The 18,821-nt window shown below is 43.3% G+C and overlaps 3 protein-coding genes across 3 annotated transcripts in view; 2 read left to right on the top strand and 1 right to left on the bottom strand.

The window, feature by feature from the left end:
• kalrnb (kalirin RhoGEF kinase b) overlaps nucleotides 1–2,868 on the bottom strand; it is a gene marked incomplete at both ends in the record, with an annotated part of 45,086 nt that extends 42,218 nt beyond the window's left edge. The window contains 1 exon segment of the mRNA XM_084152454.1: nucleotides 2,802–2,868. Coding sequence (XP_084008580.1) covers nucleotides 2,802–2,868 — 67 coding nt within the window.
• Nucleotides 2,869–10,104: 7,236 nt separating this feature from the next.
• On the top strand, nucleotides 10,105–13,395 carry LOC311109700 (ropporin-1-like; the record flags this gene model as incomplete). Its single annotated transcript, XM_084152663.1, has 5 exons — nucleotides 10,105–10,220; nucleotides 12,084–12,201; nucleotides 12,336–12,497; nucleotides 12,634–12,815; nucleotides 13,329–13,395. The coding sequence occupies 5 exons, from the start codon at nucleotides 10,105–10,107 to the stop codon at nucleotides 13,393–13,395; spliced, it is 645 nt and encodes a 214-aa protein (XP_084008789.1).
• Nucleotides 13,396–14,412: 1,017 nt separating this feature from the next.
• On the top strand, nucleotides 14,413–18,594 carry arl6ip6 (ADP-ribosylation factor-like 6 interacting protein 6). The gene is made up of 4 exons (XM_084152653.1): nucleotides 14,413–14,903; nucleotides 15,057–15,110; nucleotides 17,000–17,132; nucleotides 17,861–18,594. The coding sequence occupies exons 1-4, from the start codon at nucleotides 14,747–14,749 to the stop codon at nucleotides 17,952–17,954; spliced, it is 438 nt and encodes a 145-aa protein (XP_084008779.1). The 5' UTR covers nucleotides 14,413–14,746; the 3' UTR covers nucleotides 17,955–18,594.
• The last annotated feature ends 227 nt before the right edge of the window (nucleotides 18,595–18,821 follow it).

Below are 18,821 nucleotides of genomic sequence, written 5' to 3'. Positions count from 1 at the left end.
CAATTGATTGGACATTATTTGGAAAGGCACACACCTGTCTATATAAGGTCCCACAGTTGACAGTGCATGTCAGAGCTCCAGAGTTCTGACAGAGCTCCAGAGTTCCTCTGTGGAGATGGGAGAACCTTCCAGAAGGACAACCATCTCTGCAGCACTCCACCAATCAGGCCTTTATGGTAGAGTGGCCAGACGGAAGCCACTTCTCAGTAAAAGGCACATGACAGCCCGCTTTGAGTTTGCCAAAGGGCAACTAAAGACTCTCAGACCATGAGAAACAAGATTCTCTGGTCTGATGAAACCAAGATTGAACTCTTTGGCCTGAATGCCAAGCATCACATATGGAGGAAACCTGGCACCATCCCTACGGTGAAGCATGGTGGTGGCAGCATCATGCTGTGGGGATGTTTTTCAGTGGCAGGGACTGGGAGACTAGTCAGGATTGAGGCAAAGATGAACAGAGCATAGTACAGAGAGATCCTTGATGAAAACCTGCTCCAGAGAGCTCAGGACATATACAAAAGTATGTGGACACCCCTTCAAATGAGAGGATTCGGCTATTTCAGCCACACCCGTTGCTGACAAGTGTATAAAATCGAGCACACAGCCATGCAATCTCTCTCTCTGTGTGTGTGTGTGTGTGTGTTTATCAGTCATCTTGCATGATTATTACACTAGCATGCTTGAGGCACAGTAGACTGAGCGAGGGGAGCGTGCACCAACAAATCCTTTGGGGCTGCATCCCAAAAGGCACCCTATTCCCTATATAGTGCACTACTTTTGACGAGAGCCCTATGGACCCTGGTCAGAAGTAGTGCACCATAAAAGGGAATAGGGTGCCATTTGGAATGCAATCTTGGTATCCAAGGTGAGTAGGCCCCTCTGTGCTGGTCTATAGAAGTAGTGAGAGCTGAAGTCCTGTGTGTGTGTGTGTGTGTGTGTGTGTGTGTGTGTGTGTGTGTGTGTGTGTGTGTGTGTGTGTACAGAGGCAGGTTTATCCATCGCAGTGGGAGAGACACCTAATCCTGAGCATAAACAGGGCATTAACACACCGTTGTGTCTGAATATTCCCAGCTCAGGGGCCAATGATAACCTCAGGAGGAAGAGGTTTGAGAGGAGGGGAGGGAGAGGGGGAGAATCGTTGAGAGGAAGAGGAGGAATGAATAGAAATGTAGAGGAACCCTTCACTGATAGTTCCGCGTAGCAGCAAGGAAGCAGATCACAGGTGCGCTGTGACAACCTCTTCCTCCCTTCTCTCCATGTCTTACCAGCCCCTGGGATGAGACAGCCTACTGGGATGCATCTCAATAGTCTTAAATCCTTTTCCTCTCAATATCTCCTTTCCTCCATCTGACATGAAACATCCTGATGGGTGTGAGCAAAATTCCCTCTCAGGATCTGCAATGTTGCTTTCACCTATCCTGTGTTTTTCAGGTCAGTGCTGATGAAGGAGTGGAGATCAAGGGGAAAAAGAGACAAGAAGAGGAAACCATTTAAGTGTTGAGACATAGCCCTTATATTCCTCACTAGGCTGTAGTCTTCTCCTTTTGACCAATCAAGGGGATGAGGCATCTACCACATTGTGTTGTCCAGTGTCTTCAGATCAGTGTAGATAAAGGAGAGGAAACTAGGAGAGGACCCCTGTTTAAACTACTGAGATGCAGCCCTGTGGACCAATTGGGACCTCTACCATCCATGCTCACTGGAGAGAGAACATTTACATTTAAGTCATTTAGCAGACGCTCTTATCCAGAGCGACATACAGTTAGTGAGTGCATACATTTTTCATACTGACCCCCGTGGGAATCGAACCCACAACCCTGGCGTTGCAAGCGCAATGCTCTACCAACTGAGCTACACACACACACACACACACACACACACACACACACACACACACACACACACACACACACACACACACACACACACACACACACACACACACACACACACACACACACACACACACACCTTATTTTAGGTCTGTAAGGCAGCACAGTACAATCAAATTGGGTGTAGATCTGTGATGCTGATAGTCATGCATCAGCATCATGTGTGTGTGTGTGTGTGTGTGTGTGTGTGTGTGTGTGTGTGTGTGTGTGTGTAACGTGGTAGCTAGTGCCTTATTCCACGCACAGCTGCGGTAACATGGGTGCTACTACACCGTGGCCTTTAGCAGCTGTACATGCTTACTGCACACACAGAGAGAATGAATGGACGTGCTGACGATGAAACATCATGGCGAAAAACCTCGGGCCCGTGCTCGCCCGTTTGTGGACTGTATAACGGTCAAAGCGAGACAGAATACGATCAAATAAACGTTCACATAGATTATGTGGGTGTGTCTGTACTGATATCGTTTTATAACACCGCGGATCAAATGCTGCAAGCTACAGAGAAAATATATAGGCTAGGCTGCTACTGTACTCTCTCTCTCTCTCTCAATTCAATTCAATTCAGTTCAATGGGCTTTATTGGCATGGGAAACATGTTTACATCGCCAAAGCAAGTGATCATGATGGACTCTCATTCACACAAACTGACCAAAAACTCAACGGAAATGCTTCGTCCGCCCTGACCATGCACGCTGCGGTGAAATAGTCTAATTCTATAATGGGCTGAATATACAGCTCTGCCAATGCTATTTCTTACGGTAACGGACAGGCACATTCCTGAACGGTAACGATAGGCTACATGCACCCATACCGGGGGCCAGGCAGCTGTGACCAGTCCCTCCGGTTTAGCCTTTTCTCCCATTATCGATCTTGGCACGGGATGCCGTTAACACCCTGCCTGCCCACCTGCTTTAGCCAGCCCGTCCTGACCGGCTTCACCCGGTCCGGTTTGGGCAGGGTCCCCGGGATTCATCCTCTCCGATAGATGCTCCACGCCTTCAACCCGAGGCTGGTCGGTTCTTTTTTTCTTTCCTTTTCTGAATCCCTCGGTATGCAGAGATGGTCGTTACCGGGAGAAAGTCAGTCAGTCATCGCGCAGCCCCGTCCCCATGTTCTTTTCTGTATCCTAGCAGCGATTCCCTTCCGTCGTCGCGCGCATTCCTGTTCCTCCGCTACAGTCACCGTGATCCTGCGCGGCATCACATCACATCACATCATATCCCACCGTATCGCCTCGCGCGCTTTTGTTCAGCAGTTGTAGGCCTGCTCCACTACTAGCCCACTACAACCGACCTACCGACCCGTCTAACAATAGCCTTATACCGAAACGCACGCAGTGCAGATGGCTCGGGCTCAACTGGCTGCACGAGCACCGACAGTCCCGAGCCTGTCCATGCACGGCGCGTGCAACCGGAGGCGAGGCAGGCCCGTAGTATAGGCTACATACGGTGCCTGAAGTGATTCAAGAAGAACATCATCGCTGTGCCCTGACTGTAGGAGGGACTTTCCCTTATTCCCTGGCTGGCACTTTAAAATCAATGCGCTCGGTTTATGCCGTCATCTACCAGTCTTCACACACCAAGGACGTTGGCAACATCATGGTTTGCTTTGTTCTTCCCAGATTAGAGAAGAGGAGGCTATCCTAATGGGGCCAAGCTGCCTATATACTGTATTTGATGTTGATCGCATAGCCCAGAGGAGCTACGCTTTGCTTATTGCATCACCAGCACACCTCCTCTTATTTATAAAAGCGGTAACGGTTTATCTGGAGAAAAACACTGTTCGCTGTGACATCACTCAATTAACCGTGACACCCGCAGCATCAATGTGTCGCCCGCTGTGGTTGTGTAACCTACTGTTATCAACTCCCAACAACAGACTAAACCTCGCTCTCATCTCCACACACACACACCAGTGGAGGCTGCTGAGGGGAAACCATGTGTTTTATGTATTTGATACCATTCCACTCAGTGGCGACCCGTCGTTCAGGACAGGTGGGGAAGAGCCCCACCTTTTTTGAGCCCCACATGTTTAGCAAAACATTGTTGCCTGTTTTGCATGTTATTTTGGCATTAAAACGTGTCACATATCAGTTTGCAAACAATGTAAAAAATTAATAAAACATTGAGTTAATAAAGCCACATACAAACATGGTCTCTTTTTTGCTATCTTGAGTAAGGCAGCTCCAAAATGCAGGTGTTTCAGCCTAGCTCAGTGCTTTCTGTGATGGTGGGGCAGACATCAGAAAATACGGAGCATAGGGGTTGGTAATGTTCTGTAGTTGTGCCTTGATTGGCTCAGTGTTCTGTCACTCATAGGGGCACTACGTCACCGCAAAATCTACGGGGAGAGCTTGAACATTCAAGCCCCTTGGGTGCTGCCATAGATTTACATTAAAAGTGCCCATCCAAGAAGGCTCAAGGTCATTGGCCACAGATAAATTGATGTCAAATCACGTTATATCTACCTCAGCTTTGATTGGACTGATCATGTCAACATCATACTTTCAAAATCATCATCATGAATCAAGTCAACAATCTACTCCACTACTAGGCAAAAAGAAAAGGCAAATCCTTTTCAATCTGCCAGTATGAAAAAATGTATGCACTCACTAACTGTAAGTCGCTCTGCAAAGCAATCACTAGCCTGCTATTCAGTGGAGTGGGTGTGTGGTCCAAGTTTGGGTTTAAGGGTCTCTTTTCCAAGCTTAAAAGGATAAACATTCACATGCCATGGGCCAGAAAAGGTTGAATACATTGGCCATGCTGTCAATCCAGCATGACTTCTACCGCGTTGAAAACAACTGTAAACTGTAAACTGGGTAATCACAGACTTCAGTGAGTTCAAGACAACTGGGAACTCTGAAAAAAAGCGAGCTCCGACTGGGAAAATACATTTTGAACGTTCATCCAACTCGGAATTCCAAGTCGGGAACTCGGGCCTCTTTCTAGAGCTCCGACCTGAAGATCACTAACATCATGATTCAACCTTGTTTTTTTCAGAGTTCCCAGTTGTCTTGAAAACACCATAAATCCAGAAAATGGCAGACTTTGATGACAAAGTTTGATGACAAAATTTGCCCACAAGAGGGACCGCAGTGCCACCTTCCTGTTCAAGTGAGCACAGCACAAGGTGAGTCCAAAAATGTATTGTATGCTGCTGCATAAATGATGTAATATGCCAGGGAGATATGTTTACTGTAGCTAAGAAAGTAATACTAAGTGTATGTTACTAAGCTGTTAGTAGCCCATGTGCCTCACCTTAATAATTTGTTCCCTTTCCCCCTCATAACTTAGCCTACTGTTCTGACTTGGTGGTGCACATGTAGCCTATAGCCTGTTTTAGAGAAATGTAATCATCAAATATTGTAAGAGCTTTCATTGTCTGCTTATATGCCCCCTTTATTTATCCTACGGTTCTGAGTTGATGTGCAGGGAGAACACTGTAAGAACGGCCCATGTTCTGAATTCTGTCGCTGTCCATTTCAAAAGTGCTGAACAAATACTAACTAAGTCCCTCTTAGCTTGCTCATTATTGTCTTAATCGAAATTGCGGATTGCCTCTTATCCGCTCATCGTTCCCTTATGCCATAGTGTGTACATCTCAATTGCCAGTTTAAGCAAGTCAGCCATATCAGCTATGTTTTTTTTAAAGGCAGGAAAGGCTGAATGAACTATTTCGCTGCCAGATGAGGCTCCGCTGATAGCCAGGTGTAGTGGTAGTAAGGATTCACTCCATTGTGCTGAAAAGAAAGCTCTGCTGTTGGGACAGCTTTATGTAGGCCCTAACAGTTTGTGGGCACCGTTTGCCACCGTTATAGTGCAATGAATGTATTGTTTAGTGTTGTGTTGTGTAGTGGCTTTCCTGGCATGCATCTAAAAATATTTTGGGGAGTTTGCCCCACAAAGATTGACATGCTAAAATCGCCACTGATTCCGCTCCAGCCATTACCACAAGCCCGTTCTCCCCAATTAAGGTGCCACCAACCTCCTGTGACACACACACAAATGCACGCACGCGTACACACACGTGCCCATCTATCCCTTCTTTCCCTTCTATATTTTGCCTTTTTAATTAAATCTATCACTGCTTTATAATATGGATGTGCATTATGATGATTAATTTCTGTCAGTGATGGAAAAACGAAGATTAAAGGTTAAAGGGAATGTTGGCATATCAGATATCACTTTTAGTTTAACTAATTTCTCTTAGGAAAGTTATATAGCCCTACTATTCGATTATAGGTAGAATGATTCAAGTTAAACTATCGTCTCGCATTGATCAACTACTATTCTACGGTGAAAATGTCTGTCGAGAGCTGCAAATGACCAAACATTAGGAAATGTCGCCCCCGTGAGGATGTTTGTTATTTTTCATTTCACACACCCGCACACATGATGTGACGTCACAATTGCCGTCTGTTACGCGGTAATCACAAACTGATACAAAATAACCTGCGCATCACCTGCTACTGTCTCTTCCGCTTTCACAGCGTTTACATCGTCTGATCACGCGCAGAGAACTGCACAGCTATAAACGGTTTGTTTTCTCAGAGTCTTTTACAGGTTAATTATTTAATTGATTAACATGGTTTTCATAAATTAATCCACAGTTAGTAGTAGGCTATAGGCCTGCCATCTAAAAGGCCCAGTGCAGTCAAAATTATGTTTTTCCTGTAATTTATATCATTTTGTACAACAGCTGATGAAACTAACACTGTAAAAGTGTGATTTAAAAAATCAGTGTTATTTCCTTATAGTTGCTGATTGAATATACAATCTACACAGGACCTTCTAATCAGGTGGCTTGCATGGGCGGGAGTTTCGGCTTTCCATGTTGACATCACCATGCGGTAAATTGGTTAATTAACCAATAACAAAGAGAGTTCCAAACCTTACTATTCAGTGTTCCCCTCCCTACTCAGACCACTCTGAGACATTCCTACCTAAATTCTTGCTTGAGAAATAGTTTTTTGCTAAAAAGGTGAAATTACAGAGGAGGAACTTCTGGATGCAATTAAAGACTTTAAGTCCAGGAAAACTCCAGGGTTGGATGGCATACCAGTCGAGGTATACCAAACCTTTTTTGATATACTAAGCGGACCGTTATTAGCATGTTTTAACCACTCCTATGTAAATGGTAGATTATCTGACACTCAAGAAGAAGGTCTGATCTCATTATTACTGAAACAGGATACAAGTGGAAAATATAAAGATCCAGTCCATTTACAAAATTGGAGGCCCCTTACACTTCAGTGTTGTGATGCAAAAATCCTAGCAAAATGTATAGCGCATAGAATTAAAAAGGTATTGTCGGATATTATTCATTCTAATCAGACAGGTTTTTTACATGGAAGATACATTGGAGATAATATAAGGCAAGTATTGGAAACAATAGAACACTATGGAAAATATGGGAAACCAGGCCTGCTATTCATAGCAGACTTCGAAAAGGCATTTGATAAAGTTCGACTAGGGTTTATATATAAATGCCTGGAGCATTTCAATTTTGGAGAATCTCTTATAAAATGGGTCAAAATCATGTATAGTAACCCTAGGTGTAAAATAGTAAATAATGGCTATTTCTCAGAAAGTTTTAAACTGTCAAGAGGAGTGAAACAAGGATGTCCACTATCGGCATATCTATTTATTGTGGCCATCGAGATGTTAGCTATTAAAATCAGATCCAATAATAATATCAGAGGATTAGAAATACAGGGCTTAAAAACAAAGGTGTCATTGTACGCTGATGATTCATGTTTTCTTTTAAATCCACAACTAGAATCCCTCCACAGCCTCATAGAGGATCTAGATACATTTTCTAACCTCTCTGGATTACAACCAAATTATGACAAATGTACTACATTACATATTGGATCACTAAAAAATACAATTTTTACATTACCATGTAGTTTACCAATAAAATGGTCTGATGGTGATGTGGATATACTCGGAATACATATCCCAAAGGAAATAAATGATCTCAATTCAATACATTTTAATAGAAAGTTAGCAAAATTAGATAAGATCTTACTACCATGGAAAGGAAAATACCTGTCAATTTGTGGAAAAATCACCCTGATTAACACCCTTTAGTATTATCCCAGTTTACCTATTTGTTTATGGTCTTGCCTACGCCTAGCGAATAGTTTTTTAAATTATATGAGAAAAAAATATTCAATTTTATTTGGAACGGCAAGCCAGACAAAATTAAAAGAGCATATTTATATAATGAATATGAATTCGGAGGACAGAAATTATTAAATATTAAAGCATTAGACCTATCACTAAAAGCTTCAGTCATACAAAAGTTATACTTAAATCCGAACTGGTTCTCAAGCATATTAGTAAGATTGTCTCACCCAATGTTCAAGAAAGGCCTTTTTCCCTTTATTCAGATTACAACCTCTCACTTTCAGTTATTTGAAAAGGAAATAATCTCCCAAATTTCACTATTTCTAAAACAAGCCATAGAAAGTTGGTTGCAATCTCAATTTAATCCTCCAGAAACGACAGAACAAATAATGCAACAAATATTGTGGTTAAATTCAAATATACTAATTGACAAAAAACCTTTATTTTTTGACAGAATGTTTAAAAAAGGTATAATCTTCGTAAATTATATCATCGGTAGGACTGGTGGAGTTATGTCGCACATGCAGCTAACAAAAACATATGGAAATGTCTGCTCTACCCAAAATTACAACTAAATAATTGCAGCCTTACCACAAAAGTGGAAGAGGAAAGTGGAAGGGGGAGAAAGTAAGGAACTTGTCTGTCGGCCTTTCATTAAAGAACATAATTGGTGAAGGAAAACTGTGATAAATAAAAAAGTATATCAGTTTCACTTAAGGACCAAAGGATTGACAGCCGTCCCATATAGATTGCAAAATAGTTGGGAAGAGATCTTTGACGTACCGATCCCATGGCATAGTGTTTATGAACTGACACGCAAAACGACACCGGATTCAAAAATTAGAATCTTTCAATTTAAATTATTATATAAAATTCTTGCTACCAATAGAATGTTATTTATATGGGGGATACAATCTTCCCAGCTCTGCAGGTTTTGCTGTGAAGAGACAGAATCATTAGATCATTTGTTTTGGTTCTGTCCATTTGTAGCTTGTTTTTGGACACAGGTCCAGGAATGGCTAAAGGATTGCAATATTTACCTGGAACTAACCTTGCAGATAGCATTACTGGGTGATCTGAAAAGTCATAGTCAATCAATCAATAATATAATAATACTTTTAGCAAAAATGTTTATTTTTAATTCACAATCTTTAGAAGCAATGAGAATAGAAAGGTTCAGAATTTTTGTAAAACATCACAGTACGGTTGAAATATATATGGCAAATAGAAATCCTATATGGATGGTGTTAAGAGATCGATGGGAGGTATTGAATAGAGTTGAAGGATGGGACTAATAACAAATAACAACAAATAATAACAAAGATAGCTAATAATGTAAGCATACTGTGTCCATAATAAGTATATAGGTTGTATGTTGGGAGCTTTTGGGAAAGAGCACAGTTAGAAAGATATGGCATATAGAAGCAAACCGGATGGACACCATGAAAATGATCGGAGAGGTTGAGAGTAGAAGAAGTTCAGGAGCAAAAAAAAAAAAAAAAAAAAAAGAAATATATATATATATATATATATATATATATATATATATATATATATAGAATAGAATTATTGTAAAATTAACTGTGTCCGTAAGGTGTAGATAGTAAGTATAGACCGGAAGTAGAGGCCTGGGCATTGTTGTTCACTAATTTACTCCAAGTAGGGAAAGGATGGTGGGGTTGAAAAGTAATAAAGGGGAGTATATATATAAAAAATAAAAAAACATGGGGGATTGGAAGTGATGCAGACAATTACATTGATAGAAGATACAATCTATCTGCAATATTAAGCTGATCCATTCCCCCCAAGAAAAAAAAAAAAAAACATTTTTTTTTTTTTTTTTAAATAAGAAGCTATTTTTGCTTATTTTAATGGAAAAACATGAAAGTAAGGTACTTCATTGTTAACAATCATTTATTTGATGTTGACGTAAAAATGGCTGCATTGGGCCTTTACATTTTTTATTTTAGAGTCAGGCAGATATTGCAAGATTTCCAAAGAATGACATTAAAATACCATTTTCTTTTCACCATACAGGTGTTTTCGTTGCCGTTGGTTCCCACTCTGGGTTCAGAATGCCTCACACAGGTAAACCGGTGGTCATCCCTCCAGAGCTCCCCGGCATTCTGAAGCAGTTCACCAAGGACGCCATCCGGACCCAACCTGAAGACCTGCTGGAATGGGCCACACTGTGAGTAGCATGAAGTTACCCCTAGCCACTGATCTAAGGTCAGTTTAGTGTTGTAGCATCTGAAAGGAGTAGGATGAAGTTACCCGAGCCACTGATCTAAGGTCAGTTTAGTATTGTAGCATCTGAGAGGAGAAGGATGAAGTTGGCCGTAGACCTCGTTTGCTTCCCAAATGGAACACTATTCCCTACATAGTGCACTACTTTTGACCAGGGCCCATAGGGGACGAAGCCCACTGATCTAAGGTCAGTTGTAGCTGAACTGTGTGGAATATACAGTGCCTTCGGAAAGCATTCAGACCCCTTTTCCACATTTTGTTACATTAGAGCCTTATTCTAAAATGTATTAAATAAATAAAAATCTTTAGCAATCTACACACAATACCCCATAATGATAAAGCGAAAACAGGTTTTTAGAAATGTTTGCTAATATATTAAAAATAAAAAACAGAAAAACCTTATTTACATAAGTATTCAGACCCTTTGCTATGAGACTCAAAATTGAGCTCAGGTGCATCCTATTTCCATTGGTTATCCTTGAGATGTTTCTACAACTTGATTGGAGTCCACCTGTGGTAAATTCAATTGATTGGACATGATTTAGAAAGGCACACACCTGCCTATATAAGGTCTCTGGGGCGGCGCACAATTGGCCCAGCGTTGTCCAGGGTAGGGGAGGGAATGGCCGGCAGGGGATGTAGCTCAGTTGGTAGAGCATGCCGTTTGCAACGCCAGGGTTGTGGGTTCGTTTCCCACGGGGGGCCAGTATGAAAAAAAAATAAAAAAAATAAATAAATAAATCTTCTACTAACTGTAAGTCGCTCTGGATAAGAGCGTCTGCTAAATGACTAAAATGTAAAAATGTCTCACAGTTGGGGAAGAAGGACCTTGGTCAGGGAGGTGACCAAGAACCCGATGGTCACTCTGACAGAGCTCTAGAGTTCCTCTGTGAAGATGGGAGAATCTTCCAGAAGGACAACCATCTCTGCAGCACTCTACCAATCAGGCCAGACGGAAGCCACTCCTCAGTAAAAGGCACATGACAGCCCGCTTGGAGTTTGCCAAAAGGCACCTAAAGACTATCAGAACATGAGAAACAAGATTCTCTGGTCTGATGAAACCGATATTGAACTCTTTGTCCTGAATACCAAGCATCACTTCTGGAGGAAACCTGGCACCATCCCTACGGTGAAGCATCAGGTTGGCAGCATCATGCTTTGGGGATGTTTTTCAGTGGAAGGGACTGGGAGACTAGTCAGGATCAAGGGAAAGATGAACGGAGCAAAGTACAGAGAGATCCTTGATGAAAACCTACTTCAGAGCGCTCAGGACCTCAGACTGGGGTTGAAGGTTCACCTTCCAACAGGACAACGACCCTGTCTCTGAATGTCCTTGAGTGGCCCAGGCAGAGCCAGGACTTGAACCTAATCGAACATCTTTGACAGAGCTTGAGAGGATCTGCAGAGAAGAATGGGCGAAACTCCCCAAATACAGGTGTGCCAAGCTTGTAGCGTCATACCCAAGAAGACTCGAGGCTGTAATCGCTGCCAAAGGTGCTTCAACAAAGTACTGAGTAAAGGGTCTGAATACTTATGTAAATGTAATATTTCCATTTTTATTTTTTATTTTTTGTTTTAAAAAATCCCAAAACCTGTTTTTGTGTGTAGATTGATGAAGAAAAAAAAACAATTTAATCAAGTTTAGAATAAGGCTGTAACATAACAACATGTGGAAAAAGTCAAGGAGTCTGAATACTTTCCGAATGCACTGTATACCTGCATACATACACTACAGTCCTCCAAGACCAGGATTCCTGCTCTGCTGTATTAAAGCCCAGTATTGTGCTGGTATGCATGTCTGCTACAGGTACTTCAGTGCTCTGGTCCACGGGCAGCCGTTACCTGTGAACAGGACAGCAGACAAAGTGGTAACCCCCAACACCATGGACCTTACACCTGAGATACTCACCACAATGCACGAAAAGGTAAGGGGTCACACACACACCACCTAGACACACACATGCATGACTCACACGCGCACGCGCACACACACACGTAAACGTGAACTCTCTCTCCCTCTCCCTACCCCCTTCTCTCCCTCCCTCCTTCCCCCTCCCAGCTGTATAAGAAAGGCACAGTCAGTAAGACGGAGGTGAGCAAGCTGTGGCAGTCGTTCGGATTGGCTGACGACCTTCTCAGACACATCATGACAGTGGGCTGCTTCGGAGACGAACTCGACTGGATCAAATTCTTCGCCCTGGGCTGCAGCTACCTGGGAGGAGTATGTATGATATTGCACACGCATGCAAGCACGTACTCACACATGCACATTGCACACACACTTACTAACGTACAGACATTATCCAATTACTTTTGGGCCCCTGTTATCTTGGTGACCTCTGACCTCTCTCTGGCAGACGATCAAGAATGCCATGACCCACGCACTGTATATCCTGAACTCAGACAGCTCGTGTAAGCCCCCAGACGCCTGTGTGACCTTTGAGACCTTCCGTTTCCTTTACTCCTACCTGGCTGCAGTGGACAGAGAGGTGTCCCAGGCCCAGATAGACAGAACCATCACCTACTTGGAGGCTCAGGCGTGAGTTACACAACAACTACACAGCTACACAACAACTACACAGCTACACAACAACTACACAGCTACACAACAACTACACCGCTACACAACAACTACACCACTACACAACAACTACACAGCTACACAACAACTACACAGCTACACAACAACTACACAGCTACACAACAACTACACCACTACACAACAACTACACAGCTACACAACAACTACACAGCTACACAACAACTACACAACTACACAACAACTACACAGCTACACAACAACTACACAGCTACACAACAACTAAACAAACTACACAACTACAAAACAACTATACAGCTACAAAACAACTACACAACAACTACACAACTACATAACAACACAGCTACAAAACAACTACACAGCTACAAAACAACTACAAAGCTACAAAACAACTACACAGCAGCTAAACAGTGAAAACAAAAGCCCTCAAGTACCAGGAGACGCAGATGTGAGTAACAAAATTAACTGTCTGTCTGTCTGTCTCTCTCTCAGGAAGGCGCGTGACGGGATGGTGAAGGTGTCAGACTTTGTCAACAGTCGTAAAGTGCGTTTGGGATAGACTCTGTCACCCACAACCTACCCCCACCCCCCCTTTAGAACTATGTTCTAATAAAGATGGTTCCAGAGAAAAACACTGTTATTGCTTTATTCTCCATCAATATCAGAAGACAGTATTTCTGTATTACATGAAGTGAAAAGTCAGTCATGAAAAGTCATCACTGATTGAGGCTGCCACAAGAGACCAGAAACACATAGTAAAAGTCAAACATAGAGCTAGATAGAGTACTCTAGATCCCAAAAGCTTGTTTTAGCATGGGCAACACCATAACGGGACAGCTCGTTTTAGCATGGGCAACACCATAACGGGACAGCTGGTTTTAGCATGGGCAACACCATAACGGGACAGATACAATGTTGCCTCCTCTAACTATCTCTAGTCAAAGCCAAATCATGAGAGATTGGTTTGGTCATTGTCATATTTGTCAGCGTAATATATTGTATAAGATTTTTATTATTGCAGAGATGGGAGGATTCACGGAAATGGACAGAGGTGCACCTCATTAAAAAAAAAAATATATATAAACAGAGTTAAGATAACTGGTGTTCTCAAACGTTTTCATGTCCGACCAGGTAGATGCACGTCATTTAAAAAAATCTGGTCTGGACAGTTGTGCTACAGATATGCGTTCACCTCTGCACTATCTATATTTGAAATGGCCTAATATATGGGATATATACAGGGATATATATATACCTTTCTCTTTATTTTACTGGATAGTCACCCGTTAAATTGTATGTTTTTGGCAGTGGGTAGGGGAACCTGATTCCCCTTTGTTCAAGCTGGGCGGAAGCTTGTTTTGGTACACCTTCTTTAAATAGGTGATATATTGTTTGAAAATGTTGCAAAATGCTTAGCTAAGGTGTGCTCTACTGAAGGTCACCCTATGGTAAAATATATAAGGGAGGCTCGTTCCATTTTCTGTTGCAAAACTTTCGCTACGGTATGCCCTACTGAACACTGAAGATGATAGACGTGTTCAAACCAATGGACAAGATGTTTGTTGGTTGCGTCAGGGAAAGTAATGCTATTCCGTTGGGTTTAAGTTTTTAGGGCGGGTTTTGTTTTCGCATACGGAAGAGGAAGGAGCTATGTTTATTTTTGATTTTTATCAGAAGTTTATAAAGTTACGAAAAGGGGACTTGTTGAACTAACTTTACATTATTTACATACGGCAGTGATACTATTCAAATAAAATACATCCTAATTTTACTTTAACAACGTGCGTGTCACTATAATTGGAGGAAGGCAGTTTGGGAGAGAACTAACTTCGCTACGTTGAAATCTAGCGTATGTTTGCTTAGGCAACTAGTTAAACGTTTTTGAATGGTATTACTTAACTCTAACCAAGATGGACATACAACACCGGCAGCGTCCGATCAAACCGGACCAGAGTTTTTGGGACAACCGAAGACTGTGGACCGCAAGGATTTTCTCCATGCTCTGCTGTGTGCTGGTTGTGTCAGTCGTCGCCGTATTCTGTGCCTTTGTTTACCTAATCTTGAAAGGTAGATCGCCTGTCATTCAACAGTTCCCGAATTCCAGTCGCACATGCGACGATGTTGACCCCGTTGGACAGTAGCTGGATACTATTGCTTTTATTAATTGTTATATAAATATGTCCTCTGTCACTTCTGTAAACTGTGGTGTGTGTGTTGCAGAACTGCGGACTGAGAGAGTGATTGGAGAGGATGGCTCAGAGGTTAGACTCTTAGGTAAGTACATGTGTGTTCACAAATTCATACAGACTAAGCCTCCAGAATAGAAAATTATCACAAAAACATGTCCCTCTCTACCCACCCCCACCCACCCCTCTCTACCCCACCACCTATCCCACCAATTAACACACCCTATAATGCTTCTGACATCAAATCTCACACACCCAAAAACCTCTCTGCAGCTGCCACCACAACCTCTATTTTCTGTGACTTACGATCCATCCCTGCAGTACAGTTGATAACCATTGCAATAATGCCACAAATTCTATCTTACTGAAACATATCCACTTGTTGGTTTATCCCTCTGTACTGGTACAGATCTACTACTCCTCTCAGGATCCCTCCCCCTTTACCCATCTCCCTCTACTTTCTTCACTGCCTCAGCATATGACAACTTCTGCACTACTCTTACCCTGGAAACCTCAACCTGCCTCTCTCGCACGGGACATTTCTGATCCCCAGCCCCATGGGCACCCCTACAATTAATACATACCACTACTTCCCCAATGCTACACATTCCTTTGTCTCATGCCCTTCTGCACACTTCTCACACCTAGGAACCTCCCTCCTACACACTGCTGCCACATGCCCATAAGCTTGACACCTGTAACAACGTAATGTATTCGTCACAAAAGCTCGTGCAGGATAACTTATATGTCCTAACATCACTTTGTCGGGCAAAGACTAAACTTCAAAACTCAAAAGGACAGACAATGACTCTTCTGTTTCTCCACTCACGCCACCCTGTCTGCATCGCACCAAACGACGAGCATGACAAACACCGGGAATCTTCCCTTTCAGTTGGTCAGCTTTCACATTTACCACTACCCCAGTAATCACTCCTTTCAATGAGGCCTTTTCTTGAGAGCAAAACAATTCACATCTCTTGCCCCCATTCGTTTAACATGGAGCGCCTGCTCCCTCTGACCAGCAGAAACACAAACAATTATCACAAGACCACTTCTGGTTATCCTCACCGATTCCACAGCACCCAACTCTGTTTTCACCCACCCTGAAACCACAAATGGATCAGCCAGCAAGGGTCCACTTTTTCCAAAAACTTCACTCCTACTGTCAGACTCATCTTTATCCTGACCCTCTGTGCAAGCCTCGGGCTCTGAGAACTTCACCACACCTACCACCTCCGATACTTCACCCTCTTCCATTTCTCCTCCTGTCTTCAACTCACTCTGCTTACACTTTCTACCGTTCTTCTTTAACAAACCATCTCCCTTTTCCCCGCCATTTTTAACCGACTCAAACTCACCCTCTTCCTCCCTCTCTCTCTTAGACCTCTTCTGCCTCTCTTTTTCCCTCCATTCCTCCTCCGTATTCCAAGTATACATCTCCTTATGATAATACTGCACTTTTCCTGACATACATCTTGTTCTTGCCTTGTCAAGGGACGCCATTTAACCGGCTGTCACAATCTCTGTACAATCAGCACGAACCCCTCGGGATATAGCGCTCAACAGTGCATCCCACTTGTAAAGCAGCTGCTTCGTCTTGATGTTCTTCTTTATCAATATCTACCGCGAGGCTTTTCCATCTCTTTCTCATGTATTCCTTGATTCAGTAGTGGGCATGTTATTGCCATGTTCAAAACAACCTGCCTGCTCTCTCACTCTCTCTCTACCCTCTTTTCTGTCTCTCTCCCCCCTCCCTCTCTCCCTCTCCCCCTACCCTCCGGCCCGCCTCTCTCTCCCGCCCCTCTCTCTCCCTCCCCTCCGCCCCCCCTCTCTCTCTCGCCCCCCTCTCTCTCTCTCACTCCCCTCCGTCCCCCCTCTCTCTCTCTCCCTCCCCTCCGCCCCCCCCTCCCTCTCTCTCCCTCCGCCCCCCCTCTCTCTCCCTCCGCCCCCCTCTCTCTCCCCTCCCACTCTCTGTAGGGTTCTGGAGTGTTCTGGTGATGTCGGTGCTAGCAGGGGTCTGCTGCTGTAGCTTCACATGGACCATCACCTACTTCGACTCTTTTGAGCCTGGCACGTTCCCCCCAACGCCCCTGTCCCCTGCCCACCTCAGGTAACACACACACACACACACACACACACACACACACACACACACACACACACACACTGGTACACTAACTTCAGTGGAGGTTGCTGAGGGGAGGACGGCTCACAATAATGGCTGGAATGGAGTCAATGGAATGGTATCAGACATATCAAACACATGGTTTCCATGTGGTTGATACCATTCCATTGACTCCATTCCAGCCATTATTATGAGCCATCCTCCCATCAGCAGCCTCCACTGACTAACCTGCATTCCCTAATTCTTCCGCTGGCCTTAGCCGAATTCTCTTGTCCTTTTCCTGATTCCTCTTGTTCCATCTCTCCCTGTTTACATTTACATTTACATTTTAGTCATTTAGCAGACGCTCTTATCCAGAGCGACTGTTGTCTCCCAAAGCCAGATAGCAGGATACACACAAACACGTGTGTAAAGTGAATGTTGACATATCGAGAGCTTGGGACTATAAAGTTCTATCTGCGTTTTTGTCAACATTTAGTTATTGACCTAGCCTTGTTCTGTTCAATGTGCTCTACCTAAACAGTAGTCTAAAGACCTACATTCATGTTAAGTTCAAAAGAATACAAGATAAAAACTGCTGACACCATTCAAACCAATGAGGGTTCAGAACTTTAAAGCCAATTATCTCCGTATCATCATTTTGCAGAACCTTATAGTCCCAAGCTCTAGATATGTGTTGCAACCCTTGATGTATAATTGTGTGTGTGTCTCAGGCAGGTGACAGGTCACTCCTTCCACATGGGCTACAGTGTGGCGGTCCTGAATGGCATCGTAGCGGCGATCACCGTCATTTGGAGCCTCACCTGATCCTATCCACAACCCCCTGTTCTACCTGACCTTACCCACAACCCCCTGCTCTGACCCATGACCCCCTGACCTTACCCACAACCCCTTGCTCTGACCCACACTCCCCTTCTCCCCCAGCTGCTCTCAACCTCTTCTACAGGTGAATCACTGCTTTTATCACAGAGCATTTTCCCCATGTGTATGTGTACACCTCAAGAGGAGCAGTAGAACGTGTGATGCTACGAGAAAATGTGTCAAGTACTAAAGTCAGCATCTCACTCACTAGCTCCTCATCATTTGGTTCTCCACGCTGTCCTTTTCTTGGCCAAGTCCCAGGCTGATGCAGTGTTGAGTCCCAGGTTTCTACAAAGTCAGGATACCTTTTTTAATGTACTGTATATTGTGATATATAGCCTAAAGAGGTATTTGTGCCAAACGAGTGGTATAAAGAGAACATTTAAAAATATAACATAATGCTCACACATGATCAATCTAGGGTTTATTGTAAGTCTAATATATAGCCTGCAGAGGTATGTTCCATGCAGTGTATTTGTGCATTTAACTGTTATTCTCACTGAAACACTGAATTCCTCTAGTGCTTTCACTGTCTCTCTGTCTGCCACTGATGTCTGTACTTCTGAACAGTAAAGATGCTCTCACCTACCCTCTGTATATTTTCTCGTATCTGAAACCATATCAGACACACACACACACACAGGCCCTCAGCAGGATGTCCGTTCCTTCCTTGATCTCGCCTTACCCCTCCAAACAACACGCCAACAACTCCTGGATACACACATAGGGTAGGAAATGAACGAAGACGCTGTGATTCAATTCAATAAACTTTATTCATCCCAGAGGGGCTGTTGTTGCTGGCAGGATGAACAT

This window comes from Coregonus lavaretus (assembly GCF_964263955.1).
Source record: "Coregonus lavaretus genome assembly, chromosome: 35".
NCBI lineage: Eukaryota > Metazoa > Chordata > Actinopteri > Salmoniformes > Salmonidae > Coregonus > Coregonus lavaretus.
Note: the sequence above shows the minus strand (reverse complement) of the source record. Positions and strands in the feature narration are given on the sequence as shown.

Coding starts and splice junctions, on each gene's coding strand:
- arl6ip6 (XM_084152653.1), top strand. CDS start 14,747: ATGGACATACAACACCGGCAGCGTCCGATCAAACCGGACCAGAGTTTT. Junction 15,111..16,999: donor CTCAGAGGTTAGACTCTTAG/GTAAGTACATGT, acceptor CACTCTCTGTAG/GGTTCTGGAGTGTTCTGGTG. Junction 17,133..17,860: donor CTGTCCCCTGCCCACCTCAG/GTAACACACACA, acceptor TGTGTGTCTCAG/GCAGGTGACAGGTCACTCCT.